This window comes from Amblyomma americanum, chromosome 3 (assembly GCF_052857255.1).
Source record: "Amblyomma americanum isolate KBUSLIRL-KWMA chromosome 3, ASM5285725v1, whole genome shotgun sequence".
NCBI classification, from domain to species: Eukaryota; Metazoa; Arthropoda; class Arachnida; order Ixodida; family Ixodidae; genus Amblyomma; species Amblyomma americanum.
In genome coordinates this window covers 118,622,051-118,644,293 of record NC_135499.1, presented here as the reverse complement: position 1 = coordinate 118,644,293, position 22,243 = coordinate 118,622,051, and the positions used below count along the sequence as shown (strand labels likewise).

Here is a 22,243-nt window from a genome sequence, read left to right as displayed (position 1 = left end):
CACCAAATTTTCTGCAATGCATCAGTGGATTGGGGCCAAGCAACCAGAACTGATTTAGTACCGAAGAGGTCCCGATTACTTTCACCCTCACCCTCTCCTGCCTAGACATGTTACAAGTTTATTTTGTGCTAAGGACACAGCTAAAACGATAGGGAGCCTTCAAGCACGATAAAAGTTCTTCAGATCTTGTGCCAACAAGTGCTAACCCACTTTTACAGCAAGTAAAAGTCTCAATAAATTCCTCTGTACTTCCTTCTTAATCACACTTTTCAAAATCTTGGTGCTTTTGGATCGTAAGTTTTCCAAAAAAAAAAAAATACATTTGTTTCCTGCATTTTTTTTTTTAGAAAATGTATCGAGGTTTTCTGTATTCCACTGCCACACCTCCCCAAGAACGTTTTTGGAGCACAGCACCAAAAAAAGTGGCCTAGTGCTGTTCGTTCAGTGCTCCAATAATAATTCGCAAGCAACTACGGGGATGGAACACACACCAAGTTACAACATGCGCTGCGCAATAAAGGCAGGGAACATGTCAGCATGCACTCACCAACGAGCCAGAGGCAGTAGGCGAGGTCCCAGTGCTGGCTGAATGTGGCCTCGTCCCCCAGTTCCTCCTGCTGCTGATCCCCCCCTCCTCGGGCGGCAGCGGTGGCCGGGTGGCGCTCCTCAGCTGCTGCTGCGACAGAGGATGATGTGCGTGGCTGACCATCTTCGGTCGCCACGCCCTCCCAGGAGGACGGGCCACTGTCCGGCTGGCTGGACCAAGGACCAGCCGCCGCGGCCGCTGCGAGAACGGCGCGAGCCGCGCTCACAACTCAGGCCCCCAAGCAAGTTCTTACCCCCATCCCCACCTGCTCTTCGATATTTCTCAGCAATGCTAGGGAATGCAAGGTGGTCACAGGAGTGGACTAACGTGGATATCTGGGATAGTTAGTGTATACTGACAATCATGAAGTACCAAGAAGAAATAATGTTATTTGATGAACATTCCCAAAAATAGGTGCAATGAGTGTCGCCCACCGCTTCTGTCTGGTACTCAGTCACTCTCACTGCCATTTGAGTCCTTCGCACTGCCTGAGCTCCTCCTCTCCGTATCCCATAGCAGAGCGTCCTCCTATCTGTCGAGCCCCTGCATCGTTCGCTGCAAGCTTGCCGACATCATTTTCAAGTTGTAGATGGCTATTGCGCGGCCCTGTGAACTTCTTGCGTATCGCACCATCTCTGAAAATCTGGTCCCGCTGCTCTTTCCCACCTGACGACGCAAGCTCGGTCGATGCCTAAGTCCAAGGTTGTGCTGTGGTTTCTGTTGTGTTTGACAAACATGATTACTATTCCCTTGAACTTCAAGGTATAGGTAGCCCACTTCGAAGTCATGCCGAGTTCCATTAGGAGCGCCGAAGATATCAGGTCCACGTGGCAATGCCCTGATACTGTTATTGAAGTCATCTGTAATGCACTTTCTGTTGGTTTTTGGCGTTTTGTGCTGCCATCTGTCGCGTGGTGTTGGATCAAAGCGACAAAATAAGCTGGAGATCATGCCGCAACCACCGTGCCGCTGCATAGCTCCGACGCTTCCTGCTCGATGAAAGAGTCGACAAGCATGCTTGACAGCTTGGCTCCGCACTCTTCCTCACGAAGAAAAAGGAGGGGTGCTTAGATTCGCGTACAAACTAAGTGCTGTTATAAAAAATCAAACAAGTTGCTATAAGGTCCATTCTATTCGCCTGCACTGCCAGCACCAGTTCTGTAAAGTTCCGCAGCGGTGCCGTGGCGGTGCCGCAAGCGTGCAGCGCCAGTTCCAGCAGTTCAAGTGCTGCCTACTTCCAAAACGAATGGTCGACTGCAGGTCTGGTCGTCTGCTAGCCTTGGCGTCGCCCCCAAATTGCAGCCAGCAGCGTGGCGCCCAAATCAACGGCCACCAACATCCCGAACCGCGTGAAGAATTTTCAAACAGCATATCGCAGCAAAGTGTTGCCATGACTCAGCCTCGATGCAACCTTGCGGCAGCTAAGCGAAACGCACGTGTGTTCTTTTACTGAACACGACTGAGGTGTGCGCGCGCCAACTTGCATGCTAAGCGGTTGTTGCAACAACAAGCATCATGCGCTGCATGCACGTGTTTACTTTTTAGTTAACATGACCGGCTTCGAGTACTAATATAATTTTATTAGTAGAAAGGAAAGACGCCGGTTACGGGACCGTCGAGAGCACGATGGTCGAAAGATGCAAGGTGCCAGCGAGGACCCCCCGTCCCCACCTCCGTCGCCGCCTTCTCGGGTGGCCACTCACTTTCCATGAGCGTCGGCGGGCCCGTTTGAGGCAGTTTTTATCGACGAGTGGAATAATTTGAGTACATCCGCCGTTTATCACAAAGTGCCACCCATCGTCGTGCAAGCGGTCGTCTGCTTCCATGGCGGCTGCAGCACCACCATTTCGGCACCGACCATTGAGGAGGTGCACAGTTTTCCTGCACTTTCCTGAACTAGACCTGCACAACGTCTGCACTTTTTTGAAACGAATGGCGTCATGCAGACGGCACCATCTTGCGCCGCTGAAACGAATGGCGAAGTGCAGCATCGCGAGTACTAGTTCACGTAGTGCAGGCAAATCAAACGGACCTATAATGATAATGTGAACTCTTTCCCCCCACCCCCCTCTCTCTCTTTGTGTGTGCGTGCGTGTGCATGTGTGTTGCAAGTGATAATACTAGATGTATCTGAGCCAGTCATGCTTTTGTCACGCATGTATCATCACCGTCATGCGGTGGTGACGAGGTGATGCAGTCATCACCTCACGTCACGATACCTGACAGTCTGACGCGGCCGCCGGTCATACCGCGAATGAACACACACACTGCCTAAACCCCACTTTTCCCTCCCATCTGCCCCACTCACACCGTTGTCCTAGCCGCAGCAGACACATGCCCTTTGTAGGCTATCTCAACGGCAGCAAAGAGCCTTCCAGTGCCTCAAGTGGAAATGATGAAAATCAAATAGCCGAGGCCATTCAAGCCAGTCTGTTCGATGGACCTCATTTAAATCCAAGATGACACCTTTCAAGGCACCAGAGAACCAGTCAGTTGCAACAACGATGCCCGCTCACATCTATTAGGCTGAAAAAAAACAAACTTTCACCTGAAAAGCGATCTTCACGGTATTGTTGGTGTCTACATTAGTCTGAAAAGTCGAACCTTTGGACTCCAAAAAGTCTGAAATATCGGCCTTGAAAATTTACACGTTATAATGAGTTGCGTGATGCTTCCTCAGCAAAGCCCAAAATATCGCGCAAGTCCAAATTACTGGAGTCCGAAAAAATGGTCAGCTATTGTATTATCTTTGTCGGAATGGTGGATGAGAATTAGTGTAGATGGACAAGTGGCATGGGATTCACTCACGATCAGTAAATATAAATAATTACTTATTCAATAAATCCTCTCAAGCAGCTTCGGTTTCAACGACTGAAAAATGTGTGTGACATTAAAGTTTTGCATACAGGCCATGTAAGGATAAAGGGAAAGATATAATTGCTCCTTTATCTTTCTAATTCACTGAAATGCTTAAGCTAGCATGTCTTGAAGAGTCCAAGTGACACTGAATGAAGAAGCAGCAATTACTGTGAAAACTTATGTAAAATACGTTTTTTTTTTTTTTCAGATTTGTGCACGTCAAGCTTCAACCTAGCAATACTTAATATCTGAATTCAAGCTATTTTTTGCTAAATCCGCAGCTCCGGTTTCTTAGGCTTCCAGCGAGAGGAGGCACTATCTAGCAGTGGCACTGGTCGGTTGTTTTGGTTTTGATGAGATTTTACCATGCTGACGCTGCAACACTCATGCTATTGGAAGCAGGACAAATGCACCTCGCACGGTGTCAGGACCACGAAAGCAGCACTTGGCTGCTTTTAAGAGGAAAGTAATCGTAGCTGGCAAATGTATCAGCACCATATCAGGCACTGCTCTTTGGTCTAGATGACGTAGGTAGAATCTGCAGCTGGATCGTGGATGCTTGGGCCAGCATTCCCAGGAGCCCGTCAGTCATGCTTTCCAGAAATGCAGGAAACCAAATGAGCTCCATGATACCAAAGACTAATTTCTATGGAAAGATGTCTCTGACAAGGGACTCTCAGAAGGGACTCTCAGATGTCTCCGACAAGGGACTCTCAGAAGCAGACTCCACGGACACTGGCAAGGTGTACGTGCCCCGTGCCTGCGTGTATGCATCAACTGCTCAGCGGATGCATGCTGCATGAGACACAAGCAGGTGTGACTGCAGTGCCCAGATATGTAACTGCCAGATATTCAGTGCCCATGCTACCCGTGCCACACATATGCCGTTCAGGCGCCCCAGCTTACCCCAATTAGGGGACGTTTGGCTCGCACAACTTCCGGAACAAGTCCTCGAGCAGAGTGGCTGCTCTTTTCTTCACTCTGATCAAGTGTGTCAGCGAGAGAATGGGGAAGGAGCCAGCACTAGACGCATGGCGCATACACCTTGCTGGAATCCCTGGGGTCACCACTTTACGCAAAATGAAGTGCAACTACATGCTTTCTGTGAGCTTTCCTCGCATGCAATATACACAAATGAAAACATTTTTTTACGTTTCTGCTATCCCCAAATTACACCTCGTATTATGGGGGTCCATATTACGGTAGAATCTCGATGATACCAACCTCATGGGGTCGTGAAAAACATCTTTATGATCCGAAATGCATATCATCCAAAACTAACAAAATCCATTATGCCTTACAGGATTTGTTAACGTTCGTGCCACTGCGCATTGCTTGCAGTGCATACCGCACGAATGGCAATCGCAACGTCGGCGATGCACAAGCCGTGCACTACGGCTCACTCGAGGCACGTATCAAGCGACTGACGATCGTGGCGTCAGCTCTGCACGGGGCACGTGTTGCTGCACGACTGGCGACCGCTGCATCGGCGATGTGCGAGTCATGCACAGTTGCTCAAGGGTACGGTCACGCCTTCAGTGTTCTTGCCATCCATAGCAATGAGCAGAGCGTTTGGAACATCTAAAATCTTGCCCACTGCACACAATGCATCCCAGCCATTTAATTTTTTAAAACTTGTTTCATCCCAAAATTTGTATCAACCGTGATCACATGATCAAGATTCTACTGCATAGGTTTTAATGGCATATCACCATTTCTTGTGCCTCATGTGACTTATATACTGAATTTTGATGTCACAGCCATTGTCTGGCTGTTGAAACCGAAACTGCAAGGCAGAAGAAATTCCATACATTATTTGCCGATCACAGGTAAATACCATATGATTCATGTACAGTCGAGCCCACATATAACGGCCCCACTTTAGACGAACTTTCGCTTATAACGAACAAGACCTGCGCGACTGTCAAAATATAGATTATTTCAATGGCACGAAATCGCACTATAACGAACGTCATTAAGCCCTGCTGAGCAGTTACAGCAACGGACGGTGTAAACCCGGCGCCTTAATGCAAGATAACCTACCTCCGACCCCTTTGTGTGCCCGGCGCTCGGTATGTTTTCCCGAGCCTTATTGCAGGTGAACTGCGTGGCCCGTTTCGTGCTGCTCTCAAGCAAGCTACCCTTTCCCCGCCGACGCGCCTTCCAAAATCGCCCTCCTGACCCCATAGAGTTTCCTACTATTAACTAGAGGGAAAGCTGGCGGCGCTGCACCTCAGCCACCATGGTCGCTCAAAGAATCATGGGGCGATGAGCTACTTGGTGCGGGACACTACGTTTTTTTTTGGGTTTTTTTTCAGGAACACAGAGTGGCGTTACTGAGATGTCCCGTTCTGCGGTCCCGTTCCGTCCACGGTGCAGACGACTGGCGCAAACGTAGTGTGTAAAAGCCATAGTAGCGAAAACGCATCAGCACGTGACCCCAATAAAAGGTTTCCGTTTTCTGAAATGCCATTAAGAAACCTCTTAAAATTTTCTTTTGCAAAACATGATTCTTTTTAAAAATGCACCTGTTAAGCATGAAATGTTGGTTTTTGTAATGTACAATAGTTGGCTAATAGGACAGCAAGCCATCACTTATTTTGGGTAAACTTTACATTTACATGCTTTTCTGCTCGTTTGTTGCAATTTATAGACAGGATATTGAATGTTAGCGCATTCTTGATTGTCAAACAACGTTAGTTTTTCATTCTTTTTTGGCGAAAAGTTGTGGTTCTGCAGTCGGTATCTCTCGTTCCATGATGGTTAGAGCGCCCATGGTGGCTAAGGTGGTGTCAAAGAGCTCCATGCAAACTCCCATAGGTGAGGCACCAGCTTTCCCTCTAGTTAATAGTAAGAAACTCTATGCCTGCCCCTCCTCACAACTCCGCTCCCCTCTCCTCACTCTCTTGCAAATCCGTGCGTGGCCTCCGCGATCAACCACGCCCCCAACCCCACCCACAGCCACCGCCACGCTGAAGGCTCGAAATGCTACCGTAATGTAATTATCGCTACAAAGCCTGCTCGCCAACACCAATACCATGCCTCTCTATCTCCCTATCCACCACATTTGCATAGTGCTATGCTGCTTTGTCGCAGAAGGTTACCAGCAACCAAACAATGCTCCTTTCTGCCTCTGGCTGCAGACAAGCAGGCACACCAGTTCTGATCACAGGGCAGCTACAGTACCTGACATGATAGCAGCCCAACTCAAACAACACAGCTGGGCAGACAGCAAATGAACACCGCTAGAGAGCCAGGCGTCAAAACACACCTTCGAAGATCTCTTCCCGGAGGCTGGTCAGGCGAGCTCGGTAGCCACTCACGTTCGAGAGGCGCTCCAGGATCTCAGTAATGCGGACCCGCACCTGTCCAGATGCAGACAGACAGAAAGAAATATTCACCACAAACACGGGCAACCACACACACTGTGGCTCTAGACATGTAGGTGACTGACATGCAGGCGATTAGTGTGTCACCGATTAAGGTGCCCTCAATTAAGGTGCCTTTGATTAGGGTGCCCTCGATTAGGATCACCTTGGTTAGGACAACTAAACCAAATTTTTTTTTAGACAAAACCGATTGCTTGATTCTACGCAGTTATGTGAAAGTTTGTTCAGCTGCAAAAGAAGCATTTATTGCAGAGAAAACTTGGGGGAAAAGGTGCATTTTTCTTCCCGTAACTTTTTGTGACCTCAAGATAAAAAAGCCATGATCACAGTATAGAAGTCTATGGCCGTATGACCCAGCCTCAAGGATCCGTATGAAAACAAAAGTAGGCCATGACGTCGTTGCAGTTTGCTTGTGAAAACGGTCGAAAACGGCGACACCTGTAGTTCACATTTTGGCCTTGTCCAACTTATACAAGCTCCATTTTCTGTGCAAGAAGCCTCTTTGTCTTTGCAACATGGCAACTGACACATGACAATTTCAACCTGTCCTCAATGCCCCTTTACATGTCTACAATTTTATACAAGCTGCCCCCTCTCCCACACAATTTTATTACACCTGCACCTCAATGAAAATATAATAATTAAAAAAAAACAGAGATATGTGCTCACTGTAATGTCAGAATGATTATGAGTCATGACTACGACTGCAAGTCATGGCTTTCATAGGTAGTTTCACCATTCATGACTACACATGTTCACTTACATGTATAGTAAGGGAACATTGTACATAGGTGTACTGCATCATCCGAATTTCGTGCCATGGACGGCGACGGACACCGGCTTTTGTGCTCATGGGACATATAATGCTTTCGCATTAAAAGAGAAAATGAATGCCAGTGCAACCTGGACTAGAACCAAAGAAGCAAACCAGCCACCCAAAACTAGCCTAGCCCAACCAAAGCTAAGCTGCCTACGTAACATATTACCACGAGAAAACAGGAGGACGAGAGACAAACAGCACTAGTGACCATGCTGTCTTCCTCTCTTTGTCCTGTTTTCTTGTGCTAGTTAATATTTTACAGGATGAATCAACTGGCCCAACTTTGTGCTCTGCTAAGCTGCTCAAACTAGCCCAACATGATGGATCCTTGTGCAAGAGAATTCATAGTCTGGATAGACTCAACCAGCGAATCCGAACCAATGAGTTCTCCCCTCACCACTCACCTGGTGAATCTGCTCACGAGCGACAGCTGTGGTGAGGGCGGCACTGCTCAAACTCTGCAGTGACATCTGCAGCCTCGCGAGCAGCGACACCAGCGACACCGACACATCCGGATGACCCAGAGCCAAGGGAGAACCCCGACTTGTTGCAGAAGACGCTACCGATGACGATGAAAGGCCTGCAGAGGAGCTGCAAACAAAAACAAAACGGAATCAAGTATTCAACACCATTTATGAATATATATATATATATATATATATATAAAATACGCCAGCCTTAGTTGTCAAGGCATGGAAGCTCTCTCTCTGTGGTACCTGCATATATATTTTTTTTAAAGCGAAATTTATTGCCTCAGGGCATCAATGATGGGTGAAGGTGTGACGAATGATGTAGTAGACATTAAATGAATGGAAAAAGGTTAGCTGATTTGATGAAGTCCAGTACGAAACGATGGTACAGTCCCTGCGTCCAGGCAATGTATGAAGCAGGGTTGCTTGGTGAAAGACCTGCTACCATCAGGTGCCGGATCCTTGGAGGCTTGAGAGCTGGGCAGTCCCACAGTAAGTGATGAATGTCAGCTTCAATGTCCTTTTTTACATACACCCTGGCCGAGGAAACAAATCTCGGTACTGAAGCCACTTCCGAGTGACGGTTGGTGTGAGGGCAACCCTGACCCGGATCCTCCTAAGCGCAACCTCCTCTGCAAGGGTAAAACCGTGGGGAGGGGTTACCGCACATGGAGGGATGAGAGCACGTGTGCGGCGCGGAGGAGTTCCTTTCTTGATGAAAGGAGGGTAAAATTGTCCAAATGAAGGAGCCGAGGCGGTGATGAGTTTGTATTACCAAGGCAGGTCGCTAAATCTGCCTGGCTTTGATAGGTCAGCAGATCCCGTGGGACCCACTCAATACGTACTGGCTGCTGGATGCGTGCCGCGAGCCGGTGGATGTCCTGACATATCGTTGGACAGCGGCTAACACGTCATAGCAACCGGACAACTTGGAGGGCATCAGTGCGGATGACAACGCGGGCCGCAGGAAGCATAGTTATGTTGGCCACGGAGCAGAGTGCTTCTTGAACTGCAACGAGCTCAGCACAAAAGGACGAAGGGGGTTCCGTAAGCTGAAACCAAGAGGTTTCCTGCATATGTATGACACCTATATATATATGACACCTATATATATATATATGGTACCTGCATATATACAGTGCAGTCCACTTATAATGATACCACATATAACGATATATCGGTTATAACGATGGGTCGACATGAGAGTGTCATTTTATGCGTTAGGTCTATGGGGGAAAAATACCATTTATAACGATAGGTTATTCACCGCATATTGGATATAACGATCAAAATATTGCCGTCCAGATGGCTTTTTCCGTGCAAAATAATCGTAACATTTGTGTTGCTTAGTTCCCTGAAACGAACGATGTCGAGACAAGGCGATGTTTACCTCCGTAAGTTCGTATCTGCCGCCATTACCACGCTGCGCGTCCCACGCCACCCGCGCACCGGAGAGTACTTAGGTAGGTGCAGAGCGCCACAAGATGGCGCTAGCTGCTTCATGCGCGTCGGTCACAGTCGCTCCGAAAGAGAGAGAAAGAAAAAAAAAAGCGACAAGCAAAGCGGCGCGATGGCGCCCGTTCCGCGCCCAGTCTCTCTCTCTAGCGATAGCAGGATGACGTCACCGAAGCAGCGTGCAACCAACGGTACAACCCAGTTCAAAGATGGCACCGACAAAGCGTAAAGCTGTGTTGCTTGACACGAAGATGGATATTTTGCAGGACTCTCGACGCGGCTTCAAGGTGAGCGCCCTCGTGAAGAAGTATGAGCTCGCCCAGTCGACGATATCAACCATCTTGAAAACCGGGAGCACCGCGATTGTGAAGGCAGGAGCTATCAGCGGCCATGCCGATCAGCGGAAAAGGGTTAGAGACCCTTTGTACGCCGATGTTGAAGAGGCGCTTTACCAGTGGTACATCACAACCCACGCGCATAATGTGCCTATTGGTGGGCCAATACTTGCCACCAAAGCAAAACTTCGCTTTTCTTCTGGGACGGCCAAATTTTGAGCCTGGGGGAGGCTGGATTCAGCGCTTTAAAGAGCGGCATGGAATCGTTTACAGAAACGTGGTAGGGGAAGCGGCGTCTTTGGACACAGAGGCAAAGCAGCAGTGGCTGCAGACAAAGCTGCCCGGCGTGCTGGAGCGCTACGCGGAGAAGCACATATATAATTGCGACGAAACTGCTCTGTTTTTTCAAATGTTGCCGTCGAAGACTCACGCTCTTAAAGGAGATCGATGCCCCGGCGGGAAGCACTCGAAACTTAGGGTGACCGTGTTGCTGTGCGTTAGCATGGACGGGAGCCATCGTCTCAAGCCTTTTATGATCGGGCGATCAAAGAAGCCAACGTGCTTTAAGAATCAGCACATCCCGGTCCGCTATCGCAGCAACAAGAAGGCGTGGATGACCCGCGACCTGTTCGAAGAATGGCTGCTCGAGTTCAACAGTTTAATTGAAGGCCAAGGAAGAAAAGTAGTGTTGCTACTTGACAACTGTCGCACACACAGCGTTAACCCGAAGCTAACATCTGTCGAATTGAAGTTTCTGCCTTCGAATACTACGGCAGGCTTTCAGCCGTTGGACACCGGCGTGATCGCCAACTTTAAAGTCCTGTATCGGCGGCGCATGCTGGAGTGGCTAATTTTAGCCACTGACCGCGCAGCTCCTGGCACGTCGGGTAATGCAGACGGACCCCTTGACCTGAAGATCAGCCTTTTGAAAGCCGTGCGCTTCGTTTATGGTGCATGGTATGAAGTAAAGCAGTCAACCATATACAACTGCTTCAAAAAGGTGGGCTTTGTGCGTCAGGACGAACTTCCCTAACCCACTGAGACCAACACGGTGGAAGCCCCTGACATAACCGAGCTCTGGGAGCTCGTTCCTACTGGTGACACAGGTGGTGCGTCGATGGAGGAGTTTTTGACTGCAGACAGTGCTGCCTCCTTCTGCGATGAGGTCACCGACGAAGCGATCGCCGAAGATGTGCTGTCTCGACAGACGGCAAAGTTGTGCGACGGTGGCGAAGGCAGCAGCGACAGTGACAACGAGATTGACAGTGGCACCTTGACCCCGACGACGATGTCCACGCAAAGTGCACTGTCGTCAATCGACTCCTTAATTGATTTTATGCATGCGAAAGGATTGCCGCCAGTGTTCGCGCAGCAGCTGGAATCCATGCACACCGCGGTTGTGAAGCTGAAGCTGCCGCAAAAGCAAGTGCAGATTTCGGACTATTTCGGCGCGCCTAACCCTTGCCACGGTTACTGGCGCTAGAAATAAAGCTTGTTTTTCACAGCCTACTTTCTACATCATCTACTCTTTAGAGCAAGTAGCGAATTCAAGTTCGGAGCTGCAAGGTATGTTCCGCGTTTTTATTTTTTTATTTTTTATAACCAGTCCAGATATAGCGATCATCGGTTATAACGATCATATTTTTCGTCTTTCTCGATATCGTTATAAGTGGACTGCACTGTATGACAAACATGCATATATGACAAACAGTAGTGCTGCCGTAGCTTTCTAAAGCTTTTGTTCTTTTTGGACAAACTTTCTTCTTACATTCCAACCTAGCTTACTGAGTGCCAGCTGAAGCATCAAGTGACAGCACGCTGGTTCGCAGAAAGCTGAAGCTGCCTCACAGCTATCCTGATGCCAACTTGGAACAGATAAGTACACTTCAAATAACTAAATGCAAAGTTTGAAATGCTTCGAACCTCGTTTCGCTGCCATATTTGAAGGGTACTGTCGGCAATGAGCATTCTAAGTTATTGAAAACACTAGGCTAGATCATAATCTGAGCTCAAAAGAAAAAAAAAATGCCACCGGCTACCAGGCCTGTGTAACGCAACGTTCTCTGCAAAAGCAGTTTGAGGGTGCTTCAATGCGCCTCGGCTATCGCCACATGGAAGCAAATTTCTCTTGGTCTCCCTGTCTTGTTGCGATGTTTTGCACGCCACTATGCATAAAGGATGCTATGAATCAGAGACACAGCAGTCTGCGCAAGTGCTACTTTGCTCTGCTATGCACAGAAGGTGCCACAAATTCACACTTGGCACTCGGTTTGCCTGGCAGCATAGCGTAGCCATGCTCTGCTTTCCTACTCTCCTCATAAACTTTTGAAATATTGACCCTTTTTCTCAGGGACCACGAACGGCAGAAACCATTTTTACCCAGCACCTAACAAATGCAAGGAGGAGTTTACTGAAATAGAACTATAAAATTAATGCAGTGAATTTTGTTTTACACGATGTTTATTTCCCATTTCGGCTTGAAAATTGGGAGGGTGCAGAAACGCAATGAACAAAAAAAAAGACAAAAGTACCGTATTTGCATGATTGCAAGTCAACTTATTTTTCAAAATGTGAAAATCCGAAGTGGGGGGGTCGACTTAAAATCGAAACTAACGCTTTGCACCATAAATAAAGGCAAGGCAAAGAGATATCAGGCATGCTACAGTGTGGTTGCATTTTTGCTGCGGGACTCCGTCGCACCGCTCTTGTTGCTGGCTTTGAGCAGCTGCTATGTCAACGCGCAGAAACAGCAACCCGCGCGCGCGGGCCGATGGTGGCTGTTGATTAGCAGCAAACCGGCACCAGCCCACTCCAGACACGTGGCCGTAGATTGCGGCTGCTGATAAGCGGCGGCAGCCCGATAATGCATTCGCGTTCTACTCTTAATAGGCATCATCTAAGCTTTTTTTTTTTTTACTTTCAGCCGCGCACTCTGCACTCAAGAGAGCGCCAATAGTTGATGGAAAGGCCACTGTTCCAATCGCGGCGGCACCGCCACTCGGAACCGCAGTGCCGAGGAGTGTCGGTAGCCGACAGAAGAGCTGACGCCGCTCATGCATAGTTTCTCTTTGGTTCTGACGCATTTGACTACTGCCAGCCGTGTTTCACAAGTATTTAATGTAGTGCTTCATCATTCATCATTTGTGCTCAGGGTCTGGTAAGCGACCGGCGCTTGTTCACGGCTACATTCAAGATGGCTGGCATTCTTTACGCTGAAGAAACGAACAACTGCGCGTCAGGCCGCAAGTTCGACGTTCACACGGGTGATACAGGTGTGGCAGCTGCAGCGAGGCAAAATTTTCAGCTCTCCCACGCAATGCCGTGATGTGGCTGTTTGCGAAGTACGGGATTTCGCTGCACGACGGCGTTAGAACGACGAGATGTGGGATCGCAGCAGCAATCACATCGGCAGCGCTAGTGAGAACAATGGCGCAAATGTGGACAAGTAGTCCAGTGACTAATACATTTTCATTTTGGAACGGGCGTGACCGCATGCAGCAGCCAATAGCGGCTGGTGATAACCTGTGGCCGCAGGATAGTGCTATCGCGTTCTATTATTGAAGGGCAAGCATAAACGACCTCCAAGTTTGTTTGTTTTTCGGAAATGTGATGTGGGGGGGTCGACTTACATTTGAGTCAACTTATAATCGTGTAAATATGGTATGTTAAATAACAATCCTAGATCAGAACAGACAGCACGGAAAGCCGATCACAATGGTACCATTGAGACTGCTCCAGCCCTTGCAGGTCCTGAGAAAAAAGAAGACTCGGACATCAGCTAAAACACATGAGAGGTATAGTTGCAAGAGTTTTTACTTTGAAGGCGTTCATACACAACACCTCTCTCGCTCACCTCGATGATGCATGTGATGAGGCAGCAGCCGTACGGTGACCACCACTTGCGACTGCTGTCATTGCAGACCTTGACAGCACTGACCTGGACCTGCCATCCCTTCCAAGTAGGTGCGGTGGCACCCATGGGCCCAGTCGTGATGGGCGGCCAGACCTTCTGCCCGCCATCGCGGATGCCAACGGCGAGGAGGACGCTGAGGGAGAGTGCGACCGCAGCTGATGCTGCTGCATACGTCGCTCCAGCCTAGAGCAGATGGAGCGCAGTCTGTAGAAGGTGGCCCAGAAGTAGCGGCTGTTGGGACCCGTGGCTGCGGCCGAAGCCGATCCGCTCGCTCCGGGCGATAGGCCGGCTTCCTCTTCAGCCGACGAACCCTCCTCAGCACCCCTTTGTGGCTCACCACCCTGCGTCGTCAACTGTCACTGTCATCCCCAAGATATCTTTCAAGAACACCTGGCTTCAAGGAGCACTTTTACGGCCACTTCTGCCTTAGCTTTCAACTAGTGACTTGGCAATACAACAGCACACTTCAAATATTATTGATTTAAGCAAAACCTGTAGTTTGTAGCAGTAGGCTAGTACAATTAAACCTGGATACAACAAAGTCGAACAAAGTCCGGTATTTTCCGCTACGTCCAGGTTTTCATCACATGCAGTTTTCGCGAAAAGACCCGACAGGGCAATGCAGAACGGAAACCAAAATAAGAAATAAATGTAGGTGAAATCACCTCGAAAATTTTTACAGAAAGCCCCATTACTCGAAGCCATAAACACACGAGAAATGTTCCACAATCAGGCTGATAGCGCAACTGCCGTGGCAGCTGCAACACCTCCACCATGGCTCGCGCAATGCCACTACAAGTGGAGTGGGGAGAGTGGAAGAGGCGGGAGGACCGCAGCCGAGCTATAAAAAAAAATCACCGGAGCCGCCGCCATAGACCGACCTCGTAGGTGCATTCTTCTTTCCGCATGTTCCCTCTTTCGTTTTGGACACTGCTATTGCCCCAGGAAACATACTTTTTGCCTTGCGTCGCTGGCACTATCCGCCATCCCCACTCCGGAGTTCCGAAGCGCGAGAGCTATGGGCGTCGGAATTATGCGAGCACTGCTTGGGCTGTTTCGTTGTCCCATCCCTATTGCCCTATGTCCTATCCTTTTTCGCTACTTTTGAGTATGAACTGCTGTAATGCCATGTGGTATGACATCCAAAAGCGAAAGCAACAGATGCGCAGACGGCGCTGGTGCACAACACGTTGTCTCAACTGCGGTTGCTCGTTGCAAATGTTGATGTTCTTCTTGTGTCAGTTGGTGCTTTATATTGTCGTGAAACTTTTCTGTCGAATTTCGTAACTCAGCACAATTTAACAGATAGTCGGCCTTGCGAGTTCGTTATATCAAGGTCAACCGGCGCTACATGTTCGTTACATGGAGGTCTCAAATACATGCGCTTCAATGGGGCCAGCGTTGAGAAATTAAAAAAACTTCCTTATATCGAGGAATTCGCTATATGGAGGCTCATTACATCCAAGTTTAACTGTACTATATTTAGCAACCAAGGCAAGACTCATTCCTACTCACTCCTCCAGCAAAAGCATCTTCAGTGCACATTAAAAGCATAATATAAAAAAAATGCATGCAAAGACCACATTAAAATCTTCACAGATACAGTTTACCACATCCCAATCTAAAACACACAAAATAACCATATGGACCCCGGATGGAGGAGGCAGCTGGATGGATGGAGGCACCTGGATGGACAGCTCAGTGCAAAAATCCCCAGGTGGTCAAAATTATTCCAAAGCCCCCCCCCCCCCCTACACACCTTTTTTTTTCTTCTCTCAGTCCCTCCTTTATCCCTTCCCTTAGGGCTGGTTCAGCTGGACCTTCCACCAAGATGTGAAACATATGCTGCGGCCATTTCCTTTCCCCAACAACCAATTTTCATTTTCATTTCATTTCTCTTACCTTGGTTCCGCCAAATACAGTGAGCTACTTATTTTCAGCGGTGTCATGTGGAGAAATATTGTTTCCACAACAGGCTACATTTCAACAAGCATTATGGCAACAGTCACCTATCATTTCAGACCCTACAAGGCCCACAAAAGAAAGCCCAAATAATCAAAAAGTTAAGAAATATACTTTACTGAAATCAAACCACCTTGAAATGAAATCGCTAATCTAGCTGCATTAGGCTTCATTTACAAGTGATAATGTTAGCCTGTATTCTAACCACATTCATGCTTTTGTCACATCTACATTAAATGCATTCAGACAAAACTGTGAGTCACCAACACCTAAATGCATGATATCGATACAGTCCACGTGTGAAGGTGATGAAAATTAGGTTTAAGACACAAGCTGGCAGAAAGTCTCTCAAATGCATGCTAATCACATACTTTTCACGCTGGCAAATCACGTCATAATGGCAAATGGATATGAACTGCAAATGTAGCAAATCGATGATATGTGTGCAACTTCGAAAGGAAGAGCGCAGCGTGTCCCATTACCTTCAGTATCAATAATGAAGCACAAAATATGCCACACCTACCCACGGCCATCCATTTCCATACCCACTTGAATCCAAGGTGCTGCCTTCCACAGCTATGCCTTCCATGGCTGTTGCTGCGGAAGGCACCATCTTGGAGTCAGCTAGTAACAGGAGGGATGCTAGCTCACAACTAATTCGGTCCAAAAAATCAAATTTTCAGTCACTATGGACTCTCGAATATCAGTTGGGATAGTGCGCCCTTTCCCAAGATGTGCATGACAGCTCAACAAAATCTGCTTTACTGTACAAATTCAAATTGATGCACTCCAAAAAGGTCAGTCCACAACTGTACAGTTAAACCTGTGTGTCACGAAATAGGGAACATTTCGAAACTTTTCATTACATGCAGTTTTTGCATCAAAACTTGAAAGCACTGTGCAGAACAGAGGCCAAAATTAAAAACAAATGTAGATGAAATGGCCTCGCAGATGTTCACAGTAAGCCCCTGTAATTCAAAGTCGTAAATATTGAGAAACATTTCATAATCACACTGATAAGGGCACAGAGGCAGCAGCCGCCACCGCCACTGCACTGCCGTGGACCACACGACGGTGCTAACTCACGTGAAGTGGGGAGAATGGAGGAGTCGGAAGTGCAATGAGAAGTACCACAAAAACCCGCAAGGTTTTTTTTCCCACAATTAGCGTCCTAAATTTCCGCCTCGTACTATTTTCGGATCCGAACGAAAATTTTCCAAGTTGCTCGAAGTTTTGGTTTCGTTATTGTGGCGTGGCTATGGCTTGGCTTCGTTACTCTTGACAAACGATGTCATGATGTCGCTTCTTTGTTGTTGATCCCATGGGTGGGTCGGGGGATTGTGGAGTGCCGTGTGCCCGTTGACAACGCACGTGCTCACATGTAAGCAACGCTTCGTGAAGTGGATGTTTTTTTTTTGGGAGCAAGATGTCGGTCTCGAAAACAGTACTCTGCTGCTTTCAAGTGAAAAGTGATTTTAGCTGCGGAGAACATCGGCAACAGTGCAGCCGGGAGGCAGTTTGGTGTCATCAAGGGAAGCATTCGTGGATGGCGACGACAGAAAGAATCCCTTTTCGCGTGCAGTGGAACATGACAAAGCTTTCACGGCCCGAAGAATGGCGCATTCCCAGAAATTGAAGTTGGCCTAACGGAGTTCGTATGGCAACAGCGAGCCGCACATCTAGCTGTGAGCGTGCAGCTTATGCAGGCAAAAGCTAGAGAGCTTGGAAAATAAAAAGGAATATCGCGCTCTGCCTTCAAAGCGAGCAATCACTGGATCCATCGCTACATGTGCCGTGTTGGCTTTTCACTACGCCGGCGAACGTCGATATCACAAAAGCTGCCTGAAGCGTTCCACAAGAGCTGCTTGTGACTTTTGAGTGCCGTGTTATTTCTTTGTGCAAGTCAAAGAACTTTCTGTTCGGCTAAATAGGCAATGCCGATCAGACACCGGTTTACCTGGACATGCCATCGCCCCCCACCGTGCACAACAAGGGGTCTAAACAAGGTAGCGTCCATTCCACTGGCAACGAGAAGATGCGAGTTACAGTCATGTTATCGTGCACGGCAGATGTCCGCAAGCTCCCCCTTACGTGATCTTCAAGAGGAAAACAATGCCGAAAGGTGAGGAGCTGCCGAAAAATGTCATCGTGAGATGTGATGAGAAAGTGTGGGTGAATGAGGATCTAGTCGTGGACTGGGTAAAGTCCATGTGGTGCAGGCGATCTGGTGCACTGTTGTCTCTGCCGTCCATCCTTGTGCCGGATGCATTTCGTTGCCATTTGGCCGACTCTGTGAAGAGGCTGCCATGCGACTGCGGCACTGAACTCGTTGTGATTCCGGGTGGGATGACGTCACAGCTACAGCCTTTTGATGTTTGTGTAAACAAACCCTTCAAGGACGCAGTCAAGCGGTCCTACACAGAGTGAACGCGCTCAGGTGAGCCTCCAGTGACGTCACCCGGGCGGCTAAAGCGGGCTTCGCCAGCCACGCTGTGCAAATGAATAGTGGACGCATGGGCAGCCATCCCAGAAGATCTTGTGCATCATTCTTTTAAGAAGTGCGGCATCTCGAACGCCCTCAATGGCACAGAAGATGAGTACATTTGGGATGATTTGTCGGAAAAAGAAATGTCCGAAGAAAGCGCTGCTGAAGATGAAAGTGATTGAAGTGAAGTGCAGGATGCGATTTGAATAAATGTCTTCTCTGAGCTTTCGTCACTCGTATTTTTTTTTTTCCATTCGCATCTCTAAAAGTTCACCTCGTATTATATTCGGGTTCGTATTATACGCGGGTTTATAGGTATGTTTCTGCCTTTTCCCACATGTCCCCTGTTTCAGTCTACCCAGCCGCCGTTACCCTAGGAAACAGACTCTTGTCTTGGCCTTGCATCGCAGCCACTCTCCGCCATCCCTGCTCCTACTACACGTCTGTTTTCAGTGCCGAAAGCACGCAACACCTGAGCGACAGCGATGGCCGCGTGTACTGCTCATCCCGTACCTTCTTTGCTAGTGCTGTTCTGCGCTGCTTTTCAACATAAACTGATGCAGTGCCACTTGGTGTGACACCATGAAAGTGAAACCTGCAGAGACTGCACCATTTGCCACGTGGAGATGCTGATTGTGCTGGAGCACAGCATGTTGTGTCAACTGCGTTCGCTCATTGCAATCACAGATGTTCCACTCATGGCGATTTGTGCTTTATTGTCCAGAAAATTATGTGTCGTTTGGCCAAACTTCCAAGCACTGCAGCACTATATAGTTAATGGCTAGTCGGCGGCGTACCAAGTTCATTAAATCAAGGTCAACGGCCGCAACACCATTACATGAAGTTCACAAATAAACGAACTTCATGGGGGCTGCATTGGGGAACTGAGAAACTTCGTAACAATATCGAGGAATTCGCTACATGGAGGTTCATTACATCCAGGTTTATTTGTGTTACTGCTTCCAGAGGAACACCAGCTGATGTCACATAATCAGGCACACAGTCGTGACATTAATGGAATTCCTTTCGAGTGCCCCACGGTCATAAAGGTGAGACAAATTCATTCATTACAAACTTGCACAATGGGGATGCTAGAACTCACCACGTGCTGCACCTGCTGCTGATAGAGCTGGTTCAGCCGCTGTAGGCTGGTCGAGTAACTCGTGACGTCCCGAGCATAGCTCCGCGCCTGCTGCAGCGCCTCCTCCGACTCCGGCTCCAGAGTAGGTGCCACCATCTGACGGTAGGTCGACAGCTGAGTCCACATGCCCAGAGAGCACGCCATCACGGCCGTGCCCCAGAGTGGGAAACGCGTGCAAGGCTAACACTGTCAGATAGCGTTGTTGGTGGTACAGCCCACAGAAATGGCAAGGGTGTGCCTGCTGCACCCACTTGGAGTAACCACATTTCCGCCCAGATTTAAAGCCAGCACGAACACCTTAGCTACCTGATTAATGAACACAGTTTTACTTAGGGAGCAGTACCAGTGTCATTCTGCCAAAACCCTGGCGCTGTTACGTGAGGTAGGGGTGTGAGAACATTGAAATTTTCAAATACGAATCGAATATGAAGAAAAAATGGCTTCGAAAATAGCTCCGGGTTCGAACCCGACCGCGGCGGCTGCGTTTTTATGGAGGAAAAACGCTAAGGCGCCCGTGTGCTGTGCGATGTCAGTGCACGTTAAAGATCCCCAGGTGGTCGAAATTATTCCGGAGCCCTCCACTACGGCACCTATTCTCCCTTTCTTCTTTCACTCCCTCCTTTATCCCTTCCCTTACGGCGCGGTTCAGGTGTCCAAAGATATATGAGACAGATACTGCGCCATTTCCTTTCCCCAGAAAACCAATTATTATTATTAATATCGAATATCTGTTCAGTAAAAAAAAAAAATTCTGAAAATTGATATACAAGCAAATGTTGTTGCCCTTAATTTTTTCAAAATAGTGTATGGTCTTTGCAACTAAAATAAACAAGACTAGACTGCCTCAGTACCGTATAAAAAAACATGATGTGCACAGAAATGTATACTATTTGATTAGACAGCATAACAGTACCCGAACTATGATGAGGTCTTGCAAAACAAAATTCATAAAATGACAAGACTGGAAGCAAAAAATAATATGAAAACTCATTCATTCAGAGTTCAAGGGATCGGAAGAAATGTCCGGTTCATATGAAGGCCTCGATTTATAAAATACTTCGACGCCGACCCCCCCCCCCCCCCCCCCCCCCCCTTTCCCCCCCCTCCCAAAAAAAAAAAAAACCTGCCGAAAATGCGAAGATGCAGTAAGGCCTTATGAGGTGGCTCCATTGCGCTAACACCCGTAAGCCCGTGATGAGCCGGCGATTTTGGTGTGCTGGAAGAACACAAATGCAGGCAAGAGGCGGGGAACACGCGCTGGTGTCGGAACGACTAGACAGTTTCTAAAAAGGGAAAAGAAATCACCTGCGATGCGCCAGTCGGCGTCCGAAAGCGGCGCGGAGCTGGAATTGGACAACCGGCAAATTCGGGGGCTGTCAGTTGCAGTCGCCCGTGGCGGCGGCGGCGAAGCTCAAAAGCCGAAACTATGCGGCCAGGCTATTTTTTGCCCTAGCAACAGGGGCCTTCCGATCGTTTTCACGCCTGCCGTTACGCCCAGTAAAGAGGTGCACGGGTTACAATGCACCATGCAATAGGCGGGATTTTTACAGGATCGCTTGCCCTATTGTGACATCTCTATGCGCCCCTTCAGGAGGCTCCCGCGGCATTCCGCAAGTAGGCTTTCCCGCATAGCGCAGTTTACAAAACAGGGTGGCGGAGATCCCGCTTGGAGAGTTATGAAGGCGACAGGACGCATTCTTTGGATGTGGGCATTAAATATGTAACGTATTACAGAAGGATTAAAAAACATCCGATTTCGCTTTGCGATTGTTCGAAGCGGCCGTAGTCCATCTTGTTTGCAGCACGTATGACGTGTGGGAAAGGCAACTTGCGGAATTTCGCACGAGGTCAAGCCTAGCGGCGTCGGAATGCGATCGGTACGCGTGATAAACGACGGAGAAGGAAGGGAATATGACCTCTGTATTGTTTTCCTGGAATTTTTAACTCATCACTGGCTAATTTGCCCAGATACTGTGGTTTTGCCACGGTCGAATTTATAAAAGTCTGCGCAGTATACGATCGCTGGCGAGTATTCGGGAATTTTCGAATATCCGGAAATTCTCGAATACGAATGTTAATCGAATATCAAACATAATCGATTCGTATTCGAAATTTAGAATATTCACACACCCCTAAAGATAAGGCTTCGCCATAACGGGGAGAGGCTGTTATGGTGAGAGCTGTATGAAGAGAAAGCTAAAGGGAAGCAGGCATGCGGTTGATTCATTCGAGTAAAGTGACATCACAAGACCAAGAGGCGTACCGCACGTAGCGAGAGAGCGAGAAAGAGAAAGCGACAAGGTGGCGCTGTGCCCCATACCAACAAGAGCCCCCCACCACAGTCCCCACCATAACCTTGAGATGAAAAGATGAACTACGTTTCTCCTCAGGCACTGGTAGTGAGCACGCATTTACACTGCCCGCTCTCACTCCCGCATTGACCGTCGTGGACCCAGCAGCAGCCCCGTATGCTTGGTGTGCTGAGCAGCAGTGATTTAGGGTCAGTAACAGCGAGAGCTGCAGCAGCGCCAACTACAGCACAACAAAGGTTCCATTGCAGATGGAGTGCAAGAAGGACCATATCCAGCCTTGGACCCCAAAACTAACAAGAACAAGCCAGTCTATCAATGCATGTCCAGGAAGCCTGGAACGCTCAGCGGGCCGAAGATCAGCGGGCCAAAGATCAGCTTACACAGCAATGTCAGCGAGACACTGATCCGGACTACCACAAGACAGCCATTGAAGCAGTGAGAAAAAAGCAGCAAGAGAACATCAACTTTGACAAAGCTGAGGCTGAAGCAAAAGAAGGTGGTAAGCAAACACCCCTC

The 22,243-nt window shown here is 48.4% G+C and overlaps 1 protein-coding gene across 1 annotated transcript in view; it reads right to left on the bottom strand.

Moving 5' to 3' along the window:
* LOC144124842 (activating molecule in BECN1-regulated autophagy protein 1-like) overlaps positions 1–22,243 on the bottom strand; it is a 76,234-nt gene that overhangs the window by 27,553 nt on the left and 26,438 nt on the right. Inside the window, 5 exon segments of the mRNA XM_077657754.1 lie at positions 548–784; positions 6,717–6,810; positions 8,059–8,245; positions 13,768–14,168; positions 19,377–19,529. Coding sequence (XP_077513880.1) covers positions 548–784; positions 6,717–6,810; positions 8,059–8,245; positions 13,768–14,168; positions 19,377–19,529 — 1,072 coding nt within the window.